The sequence below is a fragment of the Lithobates pipiens genome, unplaced genomic scaffold, assembly GCF_037356315.1.
Source record: "Lithobates pipiens isolate NorthernLeopardFrog02 unplaced genomic scaffold, aLitPip1_a1.2 Scaffold_3, whole genome shotgun sequence".
Taxonomy (NCBI): Eukaryota; Metazoa; Chordata; class Amphibia; order Anura; family Ranidae; genus Lithobates; species Lithobates pipiens.
In genome coordinates, this window is record NW_027507790.1 from 115,287,564 (window position 1) to 115,306,986 (window position 19,423).

A 19,423-nucleotide genomic window follows, 5' to 3' on the forward strand; every position below is an offset into this window, starting at 1 on the left:
TAAAAAAAAAAAAAAAAGATATTTTCTACTTTTTGTTATAAGAAAAATCGAATGAACTAAATTTTAGTCATACATTTAGGCCAAAATGTATTCAGTCACATGTCTTTAGTAAAAAAAAAATGTCAATAAGCGTATATTTATTGGTTTGCACAAAAGTTATAGCGTCTACAAACTAGAGTACATTTTCTGGAATTTACAGCTTTTAATTTATGACTGCCTATCTCATTTCTTGAGGTGCTAAAATGGCAGGGCAGTACAACCCCCCCCCCCCCCCAAATGACCATTTTGGAAAGTAGACACCCCAAGGAAATTGCTGAGGGGCATGTAGAGCCCATTGAATATTTTTTTTTGTCCCAAGTGATTGAATAATGACAAAAAAAATTTAATAGTTTACAAAAAGTTGTCACTAAATGATATATTGCTCACACATGCCAGTTACATATGGAATTGCACCCCAAAATATATTCTGCTGCTTCTCCTGAATACAGGGATACCACATATGTGGGACTTTATGGGAGTCTAGCCACGTACGGGACCCCGTAAACCAATCCCTGCCTTTAGGATTTCTAAGGGTGCAAATTTTTGATTTCACTCCTCACTACCTATCACAGTTTTGAAGGCCATAAAATGCCAAAATAACACAAAACCCCCCCAAATGATCCCATTTTGGAAAGTAGACACCCCAAGCTATTTACTGAGAGGCATGTTGAGTCCATGAAATATTTTATATTTTGCCACAAGTTGCAGGAATATTACAATTTTATTTTATTTTTTTTGCACAAAGTTATCACTAAATGATATATTGCTCACACATGCTATGGGCATAAGTGAAATTACACCCCAAAATAAATTCTGCTGCTTCTCCCGAGTACGGGGATAACACATGTGGGGGATTTTTTGGGAGTCTAGCCGTGTACGGGACGCCGAAAACCAATCACTGCCTTCAGGATTTCTAAGGGTGCAAATTTTTGATTTCACTCCTCCCTACCTATCGCACTTGGGTGGGCTGGGCGGAGGGGCAAAACGCAGGTGTTAGCAGGTATCTGGGCTGATCCCGCTAACTATGCGTTTTTTTGGAACCCTAAACTGCTGGCCTAAACTGCTGGGGACGCTAGTATAGATCTGATCAGATCTTGATCTGTTCAGATACTATACCACTATGGGAGGTGTATGCTTTGCGCGTGGGCTTAGCGGTACTGGCACTAACCTAGCGCTGCCTGGGGTGATGCAGACCCTGACCCTAAAACCTAATTGATATCACCCACCGGGTGATCAGGGGGTTAAACCTTTATTGGGTAATAAATGGTGGGTGCCCTGATGCTATAAAAAGCAAACTAACTAACCAGAGTCACCCGTAACACTTATACGGTGATCACTGGTGAAAGGGTTAAAATCTTTATTAGGTAGTATATGGGGGTCCCTGACGCTATATGAAAAAACCTGACGGGGAACCTAAATAACTAACTGGCTAACCAGCGTCACCAGTGGCACTTATACGGTGATCGCTGAAGAGAGGGTTAACTCTAGGGGCAATCAGGGGGTTAAAATCTTTATTAGGTAGTATATGGGGGTACCTAACGCTATAAAAACCTGGCGGTGAACATAAAAAATAACTAGCTACCTAGCGGCACCAGTGACACTAATGCAGCGATCAGAAAAACGATTGCTTAGTGACACTGGCAAAAGGGGGTGAAAGGGTTAACTAGGGGCAATCAGGGGGTTAAAACCTTTATTGGGTAGTATATGGGGGTACCTAGCGCTATAAAAACCTGGCGGTGAATATAAAAAATAACTAGCTACCTAGCGGCACCAGTGACACTAATGCAGCGATCAGAAAAACGATCACTTAGTGACAGAAAGGGGAGAGGAGAGTGACATCACTTCCTCCCTGCCTGTGTTTACACTACACAGGCGGGGGAAGCTTCTTATTCGCCAGGAGCGATCGAGAGGGGATGGCCAGAAACCAAGACCATCCCCTCATCCCGGATCGCTCCTGAAGCGAAACGGACCGCCGCAGCCAGCGGGAGGGGGTCCGATTGGACCCCCCACCCGCTGGAAGGCAAGCACGTACATGTACGTGCTTGTGCCTATCCGTGACATTCTGCCGACGTACATTGCCAGGCGGCGGTCCTTAAGTGGTTAATTATCACAGTTGAACACAAAAATTAGCGCTCCATATATTATTACTATTATTTACTTTTTACCTGGTTTTGAGTAGCAGCTCATAATTTAGACCAGCGCAGAGATTTTATATTTTAACATATATTATATGTAATATGTCTATTATGGTTGCAGTTCCTCCTCTTGTCCACGGGAGCTGTCTGGTCCTCCTGTGCCCGCCCGGCGCACTCAGGCCGTTTCCTGTCCATCCTCAACTGCAGAGGCGGCCTTTCCATTGGCGGGTGCAGGACGATGATGCAGCCACTCCTTCCTGTGTCCTCTCATGCACACACGCCATCAGGCCTTCCCATGTGCGCCGGCGGCTGTGTGACGTCATCCCGCCAGGCGGGCGGTCTCCTAGCCATGTTCAAACTCGGAATGTTTGGTAGGCGAATAACACAGTTGCAAGGCAGTTCCCCACCCTCTATCTCTGATTGTTCAATAGCTGTTCTACAAAATGGCGTTGCCACGCTGTCTTTTTGTCCTCAGACCTGGCAACCATCCACACAGCTTAATCCCAATACCTCAGGTGAGCACCCTATATACAATTATTTTTTATTCACGCCAACAGCCAAACGTGATCACTTATTACCTCTGGTTATATTTTCTGACCCACTATGTTACAGCTCTCTGCAACAGACTTGAAAATTGTGTTTTCGGCAAAATGCCGAAAGGAAAATCTTGCCAATAATGGGGGCGAAAATGGGGACGGGGCCTGTGCAGGGCTCCGCCCCCTGGTGCCGCCCATTGCACGGGTGTTTTCCTGGCTCGTCCCCAGTCCTCTGTCCTCCCTCCTCCTTTCCTCCCGCCCGACAGTGCGGTGATCTCCGTGTGTCACGGAGCTGTGCATTGAATTGCCCGGGCGGCTGCAGTAACAATGTCCCGCCTCCTGTGACAGACGGTACACTGATCCAATGGCGGGACATTGAATCAGCGTGACGTGATTACAGGAGGCGGGACATTGTTACTGCAGCCGCCCGGAAATTCAATCACACACGGAGATCACCGCACAGATCCGGGCATGGGTGAGGCTGCATTTAGACACTGCATAAGGGGGAAAGAGTGTGCCCAGGGCAAGCATTGCAGAGTTTTGTCCGCAGCTAAATCAAGTTTTTTGTGCCCACAGTGCTGCTGCATCCAAAAGTCATTTGTTTGCCTCTGAGACTATCTATCTAGCTCTGGCCACTTGTGTGAATGGAGCCATGCTATATAAACCAGGTCACAGGACAAAGGCTGTGCTCCCTTTATTGACCATATAAAAAAATAATAATAATCTTGATTTTGACCCAGCTAGTTTTTTTATCGCCATGTGATAGAATGGGGAAGGGTTAAGTTATTGCTAGTAGAGGTAACGATATGATCATTCCCAATAGAAGTCTGTTGGAACGGAACCAGGTAGCTTGCTTGGGGCCAGTTCACACCAGATGCAGTTCCGTGTGCTTTTTTTTTTTTTTGCACAAAATGCATGCACAGTGTTTTCCATGTATTCCAATGGCTCTAGTTCACACCATGCAGTCAGTTTCCACACCGGAAACTGACTGCATGGTGTGAACTAAAGCCATTGGAATACATGGAAAACACTGTGCATGTATTTTTATCAGGCAGGCTGCATCTGAGGGGGAACTGGTGAGGCTGCTTTGATCTCCTGTACCATGCCTGCAGTCTCTGACCAGCTCCTGTACCATATCCCCAGTCTCTGACCAGCTCCTGTATCATGTCTGCAGTCTCTGACCAGCTCCTGTATCATGTCTGCAGTCTCTGACCAGCTCCTGTATCATGTCTGCAGTCTCTGACCAGCTCCTGTATCATGTCTGCAGTCTCTGACCAGCTCCTGTATCATGTCTGCAGTCTCTGACCAGCTCCTGTATCATGTCTGCAGTCTCTGACCAGCTCCTGTATCATGTCTGCAGTCTCTGACCAGCTCCTGTATCATGTCTGCAGTCTCTGACCAGCTCCTGTACCATGTCTGCAGTCTCTGACCAGCTCCTGTACCATGCCTGCAGTCTCTGACCAGCTCCTGTACCATGCCTGCAGTCTCTGACCAGCTCCTGTACCATGCCTGCAGTCTCTGACCAGCTCCTGTACCATGCCTGCAGTCTCTGACCAGCTCCTGTACCATGCCTGCAGTCTCTGACCAGCTCCTGTACCATGCCTGCAGTCTCTGACCAGCTCCTGTACCATGCCTGCAGTCTCTGACCAGCTCCTGTACCATGCCTGCAGTCTCTGACCAGCTCCTGTACCATGCCTGCAGTCTCTGACCAGCTCCTGTACCATGCCTGCAGTCTCTGACCAGCTCCTGTACCATGCCTGCAGTCTCTGACCAGCTCCTGTACCATGCCTGCAGTCTCTGACCAGCTCCTGTACCATGCCTGCAGTCTCTGACCAGCTCCTGTACCATGCCTGCAGTCTCTGACCAGCTCCTGTACCATGCCTGCAGTCTCTGACCAGCTCCTGTACCATGCCTGCAGTCTCTGACCAGCTCCTGTACCATGCCTGCAGTCTCTGACCAGCTCCTGTACCATGCCTGCAGTCTCTGACCAGCTCCTGTACCATGCCTGCAGTCTCTGACCAGCTCCTGTACCATGCCTGCAGTCTCTGACCAGCTCCTGTACCATGCCTGCAGTCTCTGACCAGCTCCTGTACCATGCCTGCAGTCTCTGACCAGCTCCTGTTCCATGCCTGCAGTCTCTGACCATCTGCTGTATGAAAATATTTTTTAAAAACAGTCATTTTCGGTATCGGTGCTGTTTCGGTATCAGTTTTCGGCCTAGTGTATTTTTCATTTTCGGTATCGGTTTCGGCACCAAAAAACCCATTCGGTGCACCCCTAGTTGAGGTAATTGCCACGAGAAAAAATTGTTTTTAAAAGTTAAGTAAATCAACTGAAATATCCTCCAGGGGCTCAAAGGGGAATTATACCAGAGGTTGCAGGACCAGGGACAGGTCCCAGGTTGGACCTTCTAACCACTACTAGCCTGGACCTAGAAATTGATGTGAAGAATCTAGCTATACTTGGATTTTCCAAGAGAGAAAATTGGAAAACAAAACACTGATAGCTGCTGCCTGTACCTTTAAGGTACTAACTGAAAGACCTTTGTCGACACCCTCTTGAAAAAAATCCAAAATTGAAGGAACATCATGAGTTAATCTTTGATTTTCAGATAACCATGAGCTCAAATTTCTTCCAAACCCTGGAATAAATGGCTCTAGTGACTGGTTTTCTGCAATTTACCAGGGTCTTGACTACTTTGTCAGAGAACTCCTGGGTGCTTAGCATATTTTCTTCAGATACCAGGCCGTCAACCTTAAGGAAACCACCTGTGGGTGTGACATCGGACCCTACGATAATAAGTCTTCTCTCTCCGGAAGACTCAGTGGAGGCTCTGAGACCAGAGTCTGCAACAGGGAAAACCACAGCCTCTTGGGACAGAAAGGGGCTATTAGGATAAGATCGGTTTCTTCTAAAAGAAACTTCCGGAATTGGCCTGATCAGCTGGAAGGAGTAACAGAGGCCGAATGGTCACGGATAGAATCTGAAGATTGTGACCCCTGATTTGTGTACCCGATCGAATGGTTTAGAGACTGGAAGTTCAGGATAAGGCGATATTTTCCTGGCGGCTTTCTGATGACAAATATATGGGAATAAAATTCCTTGTCCTGATCCAGCCAGGGCAGCGGGATCAGGACCTTTAGATCTACCAAGTCTCCAATTTGGAGACCCAGGGACCTCGCTTTTACCCAATCTTGGAGTGGGAAGGTGACCAATAATCGCTTTGGTGGCTGGCAAGAAAATTTCAGCCTGTATCCACTGGTCACTAGGTCCAGGGTGAATGGACTTGAGGTGACTTCTGCCCACTGTGGGAGAAAGGCCCTCAATCTTCTTCCCACTGGGAGACACAAATCACTATCACTTAGTGGGTTGTTGATGAGGGCTAAACAAGACAACCCCTCTACCTCTGCCCTCGTGCCCTGTCCAATGTTTTTTGGGCTCATTGTCCCTTTCTCTAGGACCTTGCTGCCTATTTCGCTTTCCAGCTGTAAGATTTTTCTTATTCTCTGGAAAGGCCTTTTATTTTCTATTGGCCATGCATTCCAGCGCCTCTTGCAGGCCGGGGCCAAAAAGATGATCGCCTGTTAAAGGAGACCACATAGGCGCAACTTTGAGACAGCGTCACCTGACCAGGTTTTAAGCCACAAGTTTCTTCTGGCCAAACTACTAGCTTTCATTCTGACTGACTCTTGGGAAGAATCAGCCAAAAACCCCACTGCACGAAAGAGGAGAGGGAAAGATTTCAGAATCTGCTCTCTAGAGGTGCATGCCAACAAATGTGTTTGTATTTGTGTCAACCATACTTCTAAATTTCTGGGTACAAAAGTGGAGGCCAGAGCTGGTTTATGATTCCCAATGGCTGAGTCCCAGGCTCTGTGAGGAAGGATATCTCCTCTTTCATCCATCAGATCGTGAAGCGTGCCTATATCATCAAACGCTAGGTCCGAGTTTTTTGAAACTTTTGAAAGAGGTGTGTCTAACTTAGGATTTTTGTTCCATGATGCTCTGTGTGATCTTCAAATGGAACCCTCCTTTTAGGTTACCGGAAAAGAAAGGTTTTCTCTCTGGATTTTCCCACTCCAGCTTGATAGTATCTAGGAGGGAACTATACACCCTTTGTACATATGGCAATGTTTAAACAATTGTACCTTCTCCTCTTCTATATTTAAGTGTCGTATAGATAGCCTTTAATAAGTCATATACATCTTCCAATGATAACTTTTACCTCAAGCCCTTGTGTACTCTCTATCCCTGGCCCCTGTATCTGACCAGGATTCTTATGGAGAAGACTGTGCAGATCTGGCTTCAGCCTCAGAATCTTCATTCTTTGCATTCTGCTGTGGAGCGCTAGGACCAGCTGAAGTCCTAACTGGAGATGGACCCTCTGAGGGGACTTGAATCTTGTCAATTAGTTTTAAATGAGATAAAACATAGCTCTAAGCTCATCCCTAACAGAAGTCAGCATTTTCTCACAGTAAACAACCGGGTCATCCTTAACTAGGCTGTCTATACAGGTGCGGCAAACTGCTTTACTCCATGAGGAGCTTAATTTGTTTCTGTCTTTTTGGTGGCGGCGCTTGAGTCTTGGCCTGCAAGAGAACAAATTACCCCAATAAATTTTACGCCACATACACTCCATAAAACCCCGTTCTGGAGAAAAGGAAAATGTGCCCACTTCACCTAGTCCCTACTGGTTACAAGGGGGAGAACACTCACAGGATAATGGGCAGGAGCTCAGACGAACACAGTGGTGCGGTTATTCCCCATGCACTGAGAAGCAGGGACAGCTGCCACAAACCTACTCCCTCGTGGGTGGATGTGCCGCTCTGGGGCCTAAGAAGAAGGTACGAATACCGTCCCCTCACCACAGGAGCCACGCTCATGAGACTTAGGGGAACCAGTTTCAGGAAACATGTTACACATAAACCCCCCCCCCCCCCCTAAAGAAACACTAATACTGTCATGGGGCCTGGAGGACCAGCCTTTTATCCGGTGGGGGTTAATGTGTTTCCTGTACTGGTAGGAGGAGCCCTAGGTCTCATGGGCTGCCCTGGAAGACGCTTAGAGAAAATTATGATTTTAAATCAAGTTGATTTAAATCACGCCTTTTTACTAGTGATTTAAATCAACTTGATTTCAATAAAATCCACCCAGCCAGATTCCCTTCATCATTATTTATGGGACCAATATGCTCTGACCTCCCTTTCTTACTCTCCTTCGCTACGTGCCTTTCATGTTCTATCTTAGTGGCCCTGATTGCACCCTTACATTTCTTGTTGCATTCTTTGTAATGTTGAAATGTTGATGATCCCTCAGCTTTGTATTTTTTGAAGGCCTTATATGCATTCTTACGTTGGAGTTAAGCCACCCTGGACTTTTATTAGCTCTTTTACATTTATTTCCCATTGGGATGCACTGGCTAATACCCTTATTTAATAGGCTTATAAAGCATACCCATTTTTTTCTCTGTGTTCTTTGTACCTAAGATTTTATCCCATTTAGTATCTTTTAGCAAGGATTGTAGTTTAGGGAAGTTGGCTCTTTTGCAATTCAGTGTCTTTGTATTCCCCTTATGTTTCCTATTTATGCGCTTTATACTGAAACAAATTGACCTGCGATCGCCGTTTCCTAAATTGCCCTGTATTTCCACATCTGTGATTAGGTCTGTATTGTTGGTAATCAGTAGGTCTAACGCTTTGTTTCTAGTTTGTGGATTTACCATCTGACCCATCAAATTGTCCTGCAAGACATTTAGGAACTGGCGAGCTTTAGATGAATGCGTGATTCCTTCCACCGAGTTTATGTCTGGATAAATAAAATCCCCCATTATAATGACACTTTCCATCCTTGCTGCTAATCCAAATTGTGATAAGAGGTCTGCCTGCTCCTTCTGGTTAGGGGGCCTATATATAGGCACCCCCCTCCCCCTTTTTTATCCTCTCTATCCCTGCGATATATAGGAAATACCCTTGAATGGTTGCCAGCCAATCATGAGAGCTGTTGAACCAAGTCTCTGAAATTCCTACAAAATCTAAATCCTCCTCGTACAACAGTAGCTCTAGTTCTCCCAACTTGTCCGCCAGACAGACTCCTGGCATTGGTGAACACGCCACGTAGCTTAGACTGGCCGCACACTATCTCCTTATTGGGTGTTCTGAGGTTGCAAACAGGACTTGTTACTGTACTTACCTTGAGTTGAGTTGCTTTAGTCAACCTACCTAACGCCCCCAATACTATCCTCTGGAATTTGTTCCGCGTTGACTGATTATCTCTACCTCTGTGCGCCCCGTCCCTTCTATAGAGCTGGAAACTGACTGAGAAGTTGGCCCAGTTCTCCAGGAACCCAAACCCCTCCTTTTCTACACCAGCTCCTCAGCCACTTGTTTACATCCCTAATCTCCCTCTGCCTTTCTGGTGAGGCTCGAGGTGCTGGTAGTATTTCTGAGAATACTACACTTTGGAGGTCCTTTTCCTCAATTTTGCTCCTAAGTCCCTAAAATCTTTTTTTTTTTTAGGACACTATCTTCTTCTGACTTTGTCATTGGTGCCAACATGCACTGTGACAGCCAGGTCTTCCCCAGCCCCTCCCAGTAATCTGTCCACCAGATACGTGATGTGCTGAACCCAAGTGCCCGGTAGACAACAGTTTGTCGTTTCAGGTTTTTTGTGACAGATTGCCCTCACTGTTCTTCTAAGAATTGAGTCCCCTCCTACCTAGCCTTTCCATTGGCTTTACTCCCACCCTCACTGGAGGAGTTATTCCCCTGGCTAGGGGAGCCACTCAGCTCCAGCAGTCCCTGACTGGTTTCACCAATGTCACTCAACGGAGCATAGGTATTGGGAAGTTTCCGCCCAAGACCGGTCTCCCTGGCACTTTCCCCTCTAGCATTTCTGACTGTCACCACAAAAAAAAAAAAGTGGTGGTTAAATACCACCAAAAGAAAGCACTATTTGTATAAAAAAAAATTACACAACTTTAGTTTGGGTACAGTGTTGCATGACAGTGCAATGGTCATTCAAAGTGTGAAAGCGCTGAAAACTGGCCTGGACAGGAAGGGGGTAAAAGTGCCCTGTAGTCAAGTGTATAAATGAGACTACATCCACCGAGGATCTTACAACCACATCAAATCATGGCACGGAGAGCCATGACAGTTACCTCCAATGATATCTAAATATATTAAGCTTCGTCACAAAGGACTTTCAGAGAAGACCAGTCCTAAACTTGTCTGATGAAATTGTAGTAGAGTTCAGAGTATGGATTGTACTACACAGTACAGGAGTCGCCAAATCTAACCTGCTACAAAATTTTCCCCGGTCTGCGACAATTTGTCCTATATTTGCTTCACATGTTCCCATGGCGCAGGTGGGCTACTGCATGCAAAATAATGACCAATGACGCTGAGCAACCTAGACACACATCAATCTTTTTTCAATGGAGGACCAGCCCGACCACACCATGGAAACGCCACCCCAGCATTCGGGAAAAGGGCCTGCTCCACCTTCAACCCTTTTTTTCAGACCTGCTCAGCTTCCGACCCTGTGCCAAGACAGGAGGATGGGGTCTCATATGAAAGGGGGGGGGGGGGGGCTATGACGTAAAACAGGGGCTCTAATATGATGGGGTCTCTAATGTGAAAAAGGGGACATCTTGTGTGAAGCTATTTTTATGGAGTGTGTTTATTCATTTGTTTACATTTTATATTTCTAAACCTAATTTTTTTTTTTAGTCTGTGAATGTTAGTAAAATATAGGATGTGGTTCCAGTACTGGAAATTCTAGGGACGCCTGCAATGGAGCATGTTTAGTTGAAGAGTAAGCCCAGGTTCACACTGACAGCAGGAATGCGATTTAATTCCTGCATGTCAGTTCTGACTTTGGGGGCAATTTCAGAGACATGCGTGCGGGTTGCTGCACAGATGTCAATGGAAATTGCACCCCGAAGTCGCCAAAAGTAGTACAGAAACTACTTTTGAGAATCGGTGTCACACAGATTCGGATGATGCCATTGCCGGAAATTTGGCATGCGATTTGATATGTCAAATCCTACGCCAAATCACTTCAATGTGAACCAGGGCTAAAGGTCCATTCATAACACGCTGAGTGCATGCAACAGCATGTGCGTTAAAATGATGCGTTTTACCATTTGCTGCAATACTTAAGCCCTTGTTCACATTAAATGCGGCTTTTAAATCATGCAACTTCATCTGAAATCGCACTATTTCAAAGCCGCATGTCAGTGTGACTTGGAAGACATCTCTGCAGCTATATGAACAGATGTCCATCCAAGTCGCACCTGAAATCACCAAAAGTAGTGAAGGAACTACTTTTTCAACTCGATGCGACACCGTAAACTCAGCGTTGTAACGTTTAACAGTGCTATTGCCGACAATAGGGTATGACTTGTCATGCAATTTGACCTCGCTCTGGTGTGACTGGTGGCTTAAAGAAGAGGAGGTCCAGCCAAAATAAATTAAATAAAAATGTAAACGTCAGCAGCTAAAAATACTTAGCTGCTACCTTTTAATATTAGGACACTTACCTGTCCAGGCAGCCCACAATCTCGGCACCCTAGCCAATCTTTGGATCGACTCCCAGGTGCTGCCACCACCAATCCTGGTAAGGGAACCAGGCAGTAAAGCCATTCCGCTGCATCCCGGAAGTGGTGAAGGGGACCTGTCAAACGGGTCCCTGTATCCCCTAGCCCCCCCGAAAGGTGCTAAATGAGACACGGGGGGGGGGGGGTGTTGGAGGAAGCATATAAGCGGAAGTTCCCCTTTTGGGTGGAGCTCTGCTTTAAAGCGGAGGTCCACCCTAAAATGGACCTCCGCTCATCGGAATCCCCCCCCCCCTCCGGCGCCACAATTGGCACCTTTCAGGGGGGAGGGGGTGCAGTTACCTGGATAATCCAGGTAACTGCACCCACTTCCGGGATAGCTGTCTGCGCAAAGGGGCGTAGATTACGCCCCTTTCCGCAACTGCCCGCCCCTTTGCGCAAGTGCCCCGCTGCCTGCTGGGAAACACACAGTTCCCAGAGGCAGCGGGGACCGTCCGGATTGCGCCGCGCGGCTCGCGCATGCGCAGTAGGGAACCGGGAAATGAAGCCGAAAGGCTCCATTTCCTGATTCCCATACCCAAGATGGCGGCGGCAGCACCCGAGTGTCGATCTAGAGATCGGCTTCGGGTGCCGACATCGCGGGCGCGCTGGACAGGTAAGTGTCACCATTTTAAAAGTCAGCAGCTGCAGTATTTGTAGCTGCTGACTTTAAAAAAAAAAAAATAAATAAAAAAAAAACGCGGCGTCCCGGCGGACTCCCGCTTTAAGGTTACTACACTTTATAGGTAAAGGAAACATCAGGGGCAACCATCAGTGGTGGCTGATCCCTAATCTACATGCAGTGCACCGGACGCATGGATTCCTATTGGGTCTTTTTCCCCTTTCTTTAGAAGCACATTAGAGCCTGAGGCTCTAATTGTCTTTAAAAAAAAAAAAGGGGTGTGCTCGGGCGCAGAGCACTGCACCCTGAGCCCGACACAGTTGTGTGACAATAGCAAATTTATATGTGCTATTGTCTTCCCGATTCTCCTCCCGGCTAATCAGGAAGCAGGTCCTGAGACCCAATTGACCACTAAGGATGAAGATGCAGGAGGAACCCGCCAAAGCTGCCTGTGACCTAGATGGGGCAAGTGTGTGGACGGATGGACAGGGGGGTTGTGTGATGTACTGACGATCGGCGGGGGGGATTTGACAGACTGACCGACCGATTAGAGGGGGTGGCAGGTGGTTTGTTCGCCACTGCCTCCCCAAAAAATGGAGCACCAGCCACCACTGGGAAACATGCGTCTATGCCCGCTGCATCACAAAGTAAGGCCTGCTCTATTTTTCAGTGCTAAGCAGCTCACATTAGAGAGCCGCACGGATGTGAACTGCCCCTATTGATATGCTTTGGTTTTATAATGTACTGTATATGCTTCTGGGGTGATCCTTACATTCAATTGGAGAAAAAAAAAACAAGTGCCGTGTTGGGAGCCCTATAATCCGAGGCCAAGTGTACAGGCACCCCCCGCTGCGACGCGCGCATACAGGCACCCCCCCGCTGCGACGCGCGCATACAGGCACCCCCCCGCTGCGACGCGCGCATACAGGCACCCCCCCGCTGCGACGCGCGCATACAGGCACCCCCTGCTATGTGTCTGCTCCCATCGTGATAAAGAAAGCACAGAAATCACTTACACGTCAATGCCATTCATAGGATAAGAGTATGTACAGTGCAATCACACACAGTGCCTCAGTCATCACTCTCCAGCTTATAATGCATGTGTAGAACACAGCACTGTACGCTCAGCCCTCTCACCTCATTATTCAGATTCAGCACGGAAGCCATGGCCTGTCCGCCTCACGCTTCGCTCTGACATAGAAGAACACACGAGTAAACACACCGGGACACACGTGTCTTCCTGTATCAGTCCGAAACACACGAGGCGCGCATGTGCAGTACGGGAGCCGCCGAGGGCCAAACTAGTGAGAGGGCGAACTGTACAGGAGGAGAGGGGTGAGCGCCGAGGAGATGGTGAAGATGGAAAGTTTGTGTGTTATTTTAATAAAGGCAATGTAATGTGTGTGTTATTATGGAGATGTGAGCTAAGATGTGTGTTATTATAGAAATGGGTGTGTGAGGTAACGTGTGTTATTATAAAAATGGGGGTGTGAGGTAACGTGTGTTATTATAAAAATGGGGGTGTGAGGTAATGTGTGTTATTATAAAAATGGGGGTGTGAGGTAGAGGTCGACCGATATGGGTTTTTCTCTGGCCGATGCCGATATTTAGAAATCATGGTGGCCGATATATGATGCCGATTTTTTTATTTTATTTTTTTTGGGCCGATATGTTAGGCCGATTTTTCTTTCCTTTTATCCCCCTTATCTCATAAAATCTAACGGACACCTTTCCCACTGGGGCGTTTTTCAGGCGCTTTCGGGCTAAAAATAGCGCCTGTAAAGTGCCTGCAAAACGGCTCCCCTGCAGTCTGTGTGAAAGACATTGTGCTTTCACACTGAGGCGATGCGCTGGCAGGATGTTAAAAAAAGTCCTGCAAGCAGCACGGTTGGAGTGGTGTATACCGCTCCTCCACCACTCCTACCCATTGATATTAATGGGCACCACTGCCGAAGCGCATGCAATGCGATTTTGCAGCGGTGCTTCACAGGCGCATTTAACCTCTTCCTCAGCCGCTAGCCGGGTTATATGCACCCCACTAGCAGCCGAATAGCACCGCTAAAATGATGGTAAAGCGCCGCTAAAACTAGCAGCGTTTTACCGTCAACACCTGCCCACTCCAGTGTGAAAGCGGCCTTCATAAGTGATACAGAAAATTTCTTACATTTAAACATTTATTAAACAAAACAAACCTCCAATCAGTTTACTTGTATGTATGATTTAGATATTCAAAAAAAATAAAAAATAAAAACAGTAAAGTTAGCCCATTTTTTTTTTTTCATCCAAAAGTTTCGACTACCTGTTTTTATTTAATAGTTTTTTTTTTTTTTGGTTTTGTTTTTTTTAAATAAAAATAGTCAACTTTTGGACGAAAAAAAAATGGGCTAACTTTACTGTTTTAATTGTTTTTTTTTTTTTTTTTTTTTTTTTTCATTTGTTTTTTCATTTTTTTTTTCATTATTTTTTAATCATTAGTGTATTTTTTTCCAAAAAATTGCATTTAAAAGACCTCTGCGCTAATGCCGTGTGACATAAAATATTGCAACAACCGCTATTTTATTCCCTAGGATCGCTGCTAAAAAATATATATATATAATTTTTGGGGGGTCTAAGTGATTTTCTGGCAGAAAATACAGGATTTTTATTTGTAAGCAACAAGTGTCAGAAAAGATTTAGTCTTTAAATGGTTAAACTGAGAACTCTACACACTAAGATGAGTTCATTCATTCAAGTGTAAACATTGTATCTCTTTCCTCTTTTCTTGGCAGACTGCCCTGAGAGGAGGAAAGTCCTTTCTATGAAGACCCAGGCAACTTGCATTGACTTCTATTACAGAAGTCATTTGCAAGTCGCGCTGTAGTTCTAAATCGGCCTTTTTATCAGCAAAATCGGCCAATGCCGATTAATTAAAAAATGGCAAATATCGGCCGATATATCGGTCGACCTCTAGTTTGAGGTAACGTGTGTGTTATAGAAATGGGGGTGTGAGATAACGTGTGTGTGTGTTATTATAGAAATGGGGGTGTGTGTTTTGTAGAAATGGGGGTGTGAGGTAACGCGTGTGTTGTAGAAATGGGGGTGTGAGGTAACGCGTGTGTTGTAGAAATGGGGGTGTGAGGTAGCGTGTGTGTTGTAGAAATGGGGGTGTGAGGTAGCGCGTGTGTTGTAGAAATGGGGGTGTGAGGTAACGCGTGTGTTGTAGAAATGGGGGTGTGAGGTAACGCGTGTGTTGTAGAAATGGGGGTGTGAGGTAACGCGTGTGTTGTAGAAATGGGGGTGTGAGGTAACGCGGGTGTTGTAGAAATGGGGGGGGGGGGGTGAGGTAACGCGTGCGTTGTAGAAATGGGGGGGGGGGTGAGGTAACGCGTGCGTTGTAGAAATGGGGGGGCGAGGTAACGCGTGCGTTGTAGAAATGGGGGGGGGTGAGGTAACGCGTGCGTTGTAGAAATGGGGGGGTGAGGTAACGCGTGCGTTGTAGAAATGGGGGGGGTGAGGTAACGCGTGCGTTGTAGAAATGGGGGGGGGTGGGGTAACGCGTGCGTTGTAGAAATGGGGGGGGGGGGTGAGGTAACGCGTGCGTTGTAGAAATGGGGGGGGGGTGAGGTAACGCGTGCGTTGTAGAAATGGGGGGGGGGTGACGCGTGCGTTGTAGAAATGGGGGGGGTGAGGTAACGCGTGCGTTGTAGAAATGGGGGGGTGAGGTAACGCGTGCGTTGTAGAAATGGGGGGGTGATGTAATGTGTGTGTGTCTGTTATAGAAATGGGAGTGTGAGGTAACACACACACACGTTATCTCGCACCCCCATTTCTATAATAAGACACACGTTATCTCACACCCCACATCCTGTTTGGCTATGGGACAGGAAGTTAAGGAAAATCTCCGCAAACAAAGATGTTTAAACAAAATCTGACATTATGAACCTCCCTTACTCTATCCAAAATGTAAAAGTTTTGCCTATAGTTCTACTTTAAAGCAAAGCACATACTGCAGCTGCTGACTTTTAATATAAGGACACTTACCTGTCCTGGAATCCAGTGATGTCCACACCCCAGACGATGTTTCAATCGGCTCTCGGGTGCCACTGCCACCATGCGTGGTAAGGGAAACCATCAGTGTTGCCTTTCAGCTTCACAGCCGGTTCCCTACTGTGCATGTGTGCTGTACTTTCTGATTGACTCGGTGTTGGGGTAAGGAGAAGGGGACCGAACTTCCGAGTGATCTCGGGGGGTGAGATCTCTAGGAAGTGGAGATGCCTCCCCCCTGAAAGGTGACAAATGTGGCATCAGAGGGGCAAGGCAGATAAGCAGAGCTTCCACTTTCGGGGAGGAACTCCGCTTTGAAGCAGCTGTAAACTGTGGATTAAAAAAAAAAAAAACCCTGCAAGGCAATGGCATAATGTGCTAGTATGCATCGCATACTAGCATATTATGAAATTATCACCTTGGAACAAAGCCATCCAGCGCTATAAAGTCACTTATGAGAGGGCTGACATGTTCTCCCGTCTTGCTTCCGGGTGCATAAGCTCTGGCGCTGTTAATGACCAGAGCCATGATGACGTCACTCCCACATATGAGCCTTCGGTTCGGCACGAAGCTCTGAAGTCCTAGCAAGGTATGCCGGACCTTCAGAACACATGGCCCCCTAATGTCAGCGGCGGCATGCAGGGTGCACGTAAATGGTGCACGTTTAGGAGATATTAATTTTGCCCACAGGTAAGCCTTATTATAGGCTTACCTGTAGGTAAAAATTACCAAGTAGGGTTTACATCCACTTTAACCACTTGTCCTCCAGAAGGTTTGTCCCCCTTCAAGAGCAGGCCATTTTTTGCGATATGTTACTTTAACTGACAATTGGGCGGTCATGCAACGATGTAGACAAATACGATTTAGGTAATTTTGTTCCTACAAATACAGCTTTCTTTTGGTCACCACTGCAGGTTTTTGTTTTGCGCTATCAACAAAAAAAGACTGACAATTGAGAAAAATGAAAAATATTTCTTACATATAAACATATCCATAAAAAAAAATACATTTAGATCTCTTTCACACCAAAGTAATTTTTCGGGCGCTAAAGAGCTAAAAATAGCTCCTGTAAAGCACCTGAAAGGGTGCTTTCACACTGGGGTGGTGCTCTTGCAGGACGTTAGAAAAAGTCTTGCAAGCAACATCTTTGGAGCGGTGGAGGAGCGGAGCGGTGTGTACCCCGCTCCTAAACTGGCCCTGCCTATTGAAATGAATGGGCAGCGCTGCCAAAGCTCTTCAGCAGCAATGCTACACAGGCACATTTAACCCTTTCTTCGGCTGCTAGCAGGGGTTTCTGACACTTGATGCTTACAAATAAAATTCCTGTGTTTTCTGCTAGAAAATCACTTGGAACCCCCAAAACTTATATTATATATATATATATATATATATATATATATATATATTTTTTTTTAGCAGAGATCCTAGGGAATAAAATAGCGGTTGTTGCAATATCTTATGTCAGGGGTTGACAAATTTGTTTGGAATCTAGGAGCCAGCTAAAAAAGTTAGGAGCCGGGTCCGTGACGGCGATCTGGACCTGTCCCGGGCCTGACAAGGAGACGAGTGAGGGGAAGATAGCGCCCCCAGCCCCCCACCTGTCTCCAAGTCATTGCCCATAGCTCTTAGAGGGACATTTTATTTTATTTTTTTCAAATGACAATTTTTTTTTAAATTGCATTTTAGTGTAAATATGAGATGTGAGGTCTCTCTGACCCCCAGATCTCCTATATAAAAGAGGACCTGTCATGCTTTTTTTTCTATTACAAGGGATTTTTACATTTCTTGTAATAGGAATAAAAGTGACACACTTTTTTTTTTTTTTTTAAAAGAAAAGTGAAAAAAATAAAAGTTAAAATAAAAAAAATTATTTTAAACGCGCCCTCACCCGCCAAGCTTGTGTGCAGAAGCGAACGCATATGAAAGCAGTGTTCAAACCACACATGTGAGGTATCGCTGCGATCGGAAGAGTGAGAGCAATAATTTTAGCCCATGACCTCCTCTGTAACTTAAAAGGTTCAACCTGTAGAATTTTTTAAACGTTGCCTATGGAGATTTTAAAGGGTAAAAGTTTGTCGCCATTCCATGAGCGGGCGCAATTTTGAAGCGTGACATGTTGGGTATCGATTTACTGGGCGTAACATTATCTTTCACAATATAACAAAAAAGTTGGGCTAACTTTACTGTTGTCTTATTTTTTTATTAAATAAATTATTTTTCCCCAAAAAAGTGTGCTTGTAAGTCCACTGTGCAAATACGGTGTGACAGACAGTATTGCAACGACCACCATTTTATTCTCTAGGGTGTTAGAATAAAAAATATATATCATGTTTAGGAGTTCTAAGTAAAGGCAAGGAGATGAGCTTCCCCTGCCTGCCAGCCTCATTAGCATTGCTGGTTGTCATTCCAACGGCCACCACAAGAGGGCGCCAGATTCCAGAAGGAACGATAGGATCGCAGAAGGCCTCAAAGCCGGGGGCTCAATTACCGGCCGCCAGCGCCGCGGCCCGACGCGATCACGCCGGGGGGGGTCCACGGAGACAGGATACCCCCAGCTGTGCTTCCCCAGGCGCCAGGTCACTAAATCTAGTCGCAAATGTGACCTGGCGCCCGGGTTTTGTCGAGCCCTGTCTTATGTCACACGGTATTTGCGCAGCAGTCTTTAAAATGCAATTTTTGGGGAAAAATACACTGATTTAAAATAAATAAAACAGTAAAGTTAGCCTATTTTTTCATCCAAAAGTTTTGATTACCTGTTTTTGTGTATTTAATTAAAATATATATATATTATATATATTTTTTTAATCTAAATTATACATACAAGTGAACTGATTGGATGTTTGTTTTGTTTAATAAATGTTTAAATGTAAGACATTTTCTGTATCACTTAAGGCTGCTTTCACACTGGAGCGGGCAGGCGTTGACGGTAAAACGCTGCCATTTTTAGCTGCGCTATTCGGCTGCTAGCCGGGCACTTGTAATCCAGCTAGCGGCCGAGGAAGGGGTTAAATGTGCCCGTGAAACGCCGCTGCCAAATCGCATTGCAGGTGCTTCGGCGGCGGTGCCCATTCATTTCAATGGGCAGGAGTGGTGGAGGAGCGGTATACACCACTCCAAAGATGCTGCTTGCAGGACTTTTTTTAACCTCCTGCCAGCGCATCTCCTCAGTGTGAAAGCACTCGGGCTTCCACACAGACTGCAGGGGAGCCGTTTTGCAGGCACTTTACAGGTGCTATTTTTAGCCCAAAAACACCCCAGTGTGAAAGGTGTCTAACTATTAGATTTTATGAGATGAAGGGGGGGAAAAAAAATTGGCCTAACATATCGGGCCAAAAATAAATTGACATCATATATCGGCCATCGGCCGCAGCAATTTCTAAATATCGGTATCGGCCAGAGAAAAACCCATATCGGTCGACCTCTAATGTAGATAGCTGTACACATGCATAAATACACACACCTAAGAAGGTAAAAG

General features: G+C 46.0%; 1 protein-coding gene across 2 annotated transcripts in view; it reads right to left on the minus strand.

The window, feature by feature from the left end:
- SRFBP1 (serum response factor binding protein 1) overlaps nt 1-13,214 on the minus strand; it is a 208,416-nt gene extending 195,202 nt beyond the window's left edge. Inside the window, exons 1-2 of one of the 2 annotated variants that reach the window (XM_077462207.1) lie at nt 13,063-13,198; nt 6,936-7,299 (exon numbers count right to left, since the gene is read on the minus strand). In XM_077462207.1, coding sequence (XP_077318333.1) covers nt 6,936-7,043 — 108 coding nt within the window. In that variant the 5' untranslated portion in view covers nt 7,044-7,299; nt 13,063-13,198. Of the gene's footprint in view, nt 1-6,935; nt 7,300-13,062 lie in introns of both variants that reach the window. The other variant, XM_077462208.1, reaches the window with a different exon arrangement.
- Between the last annotated feature and the right edge of the window lie 6,209 nt (nt 13,215-19,423).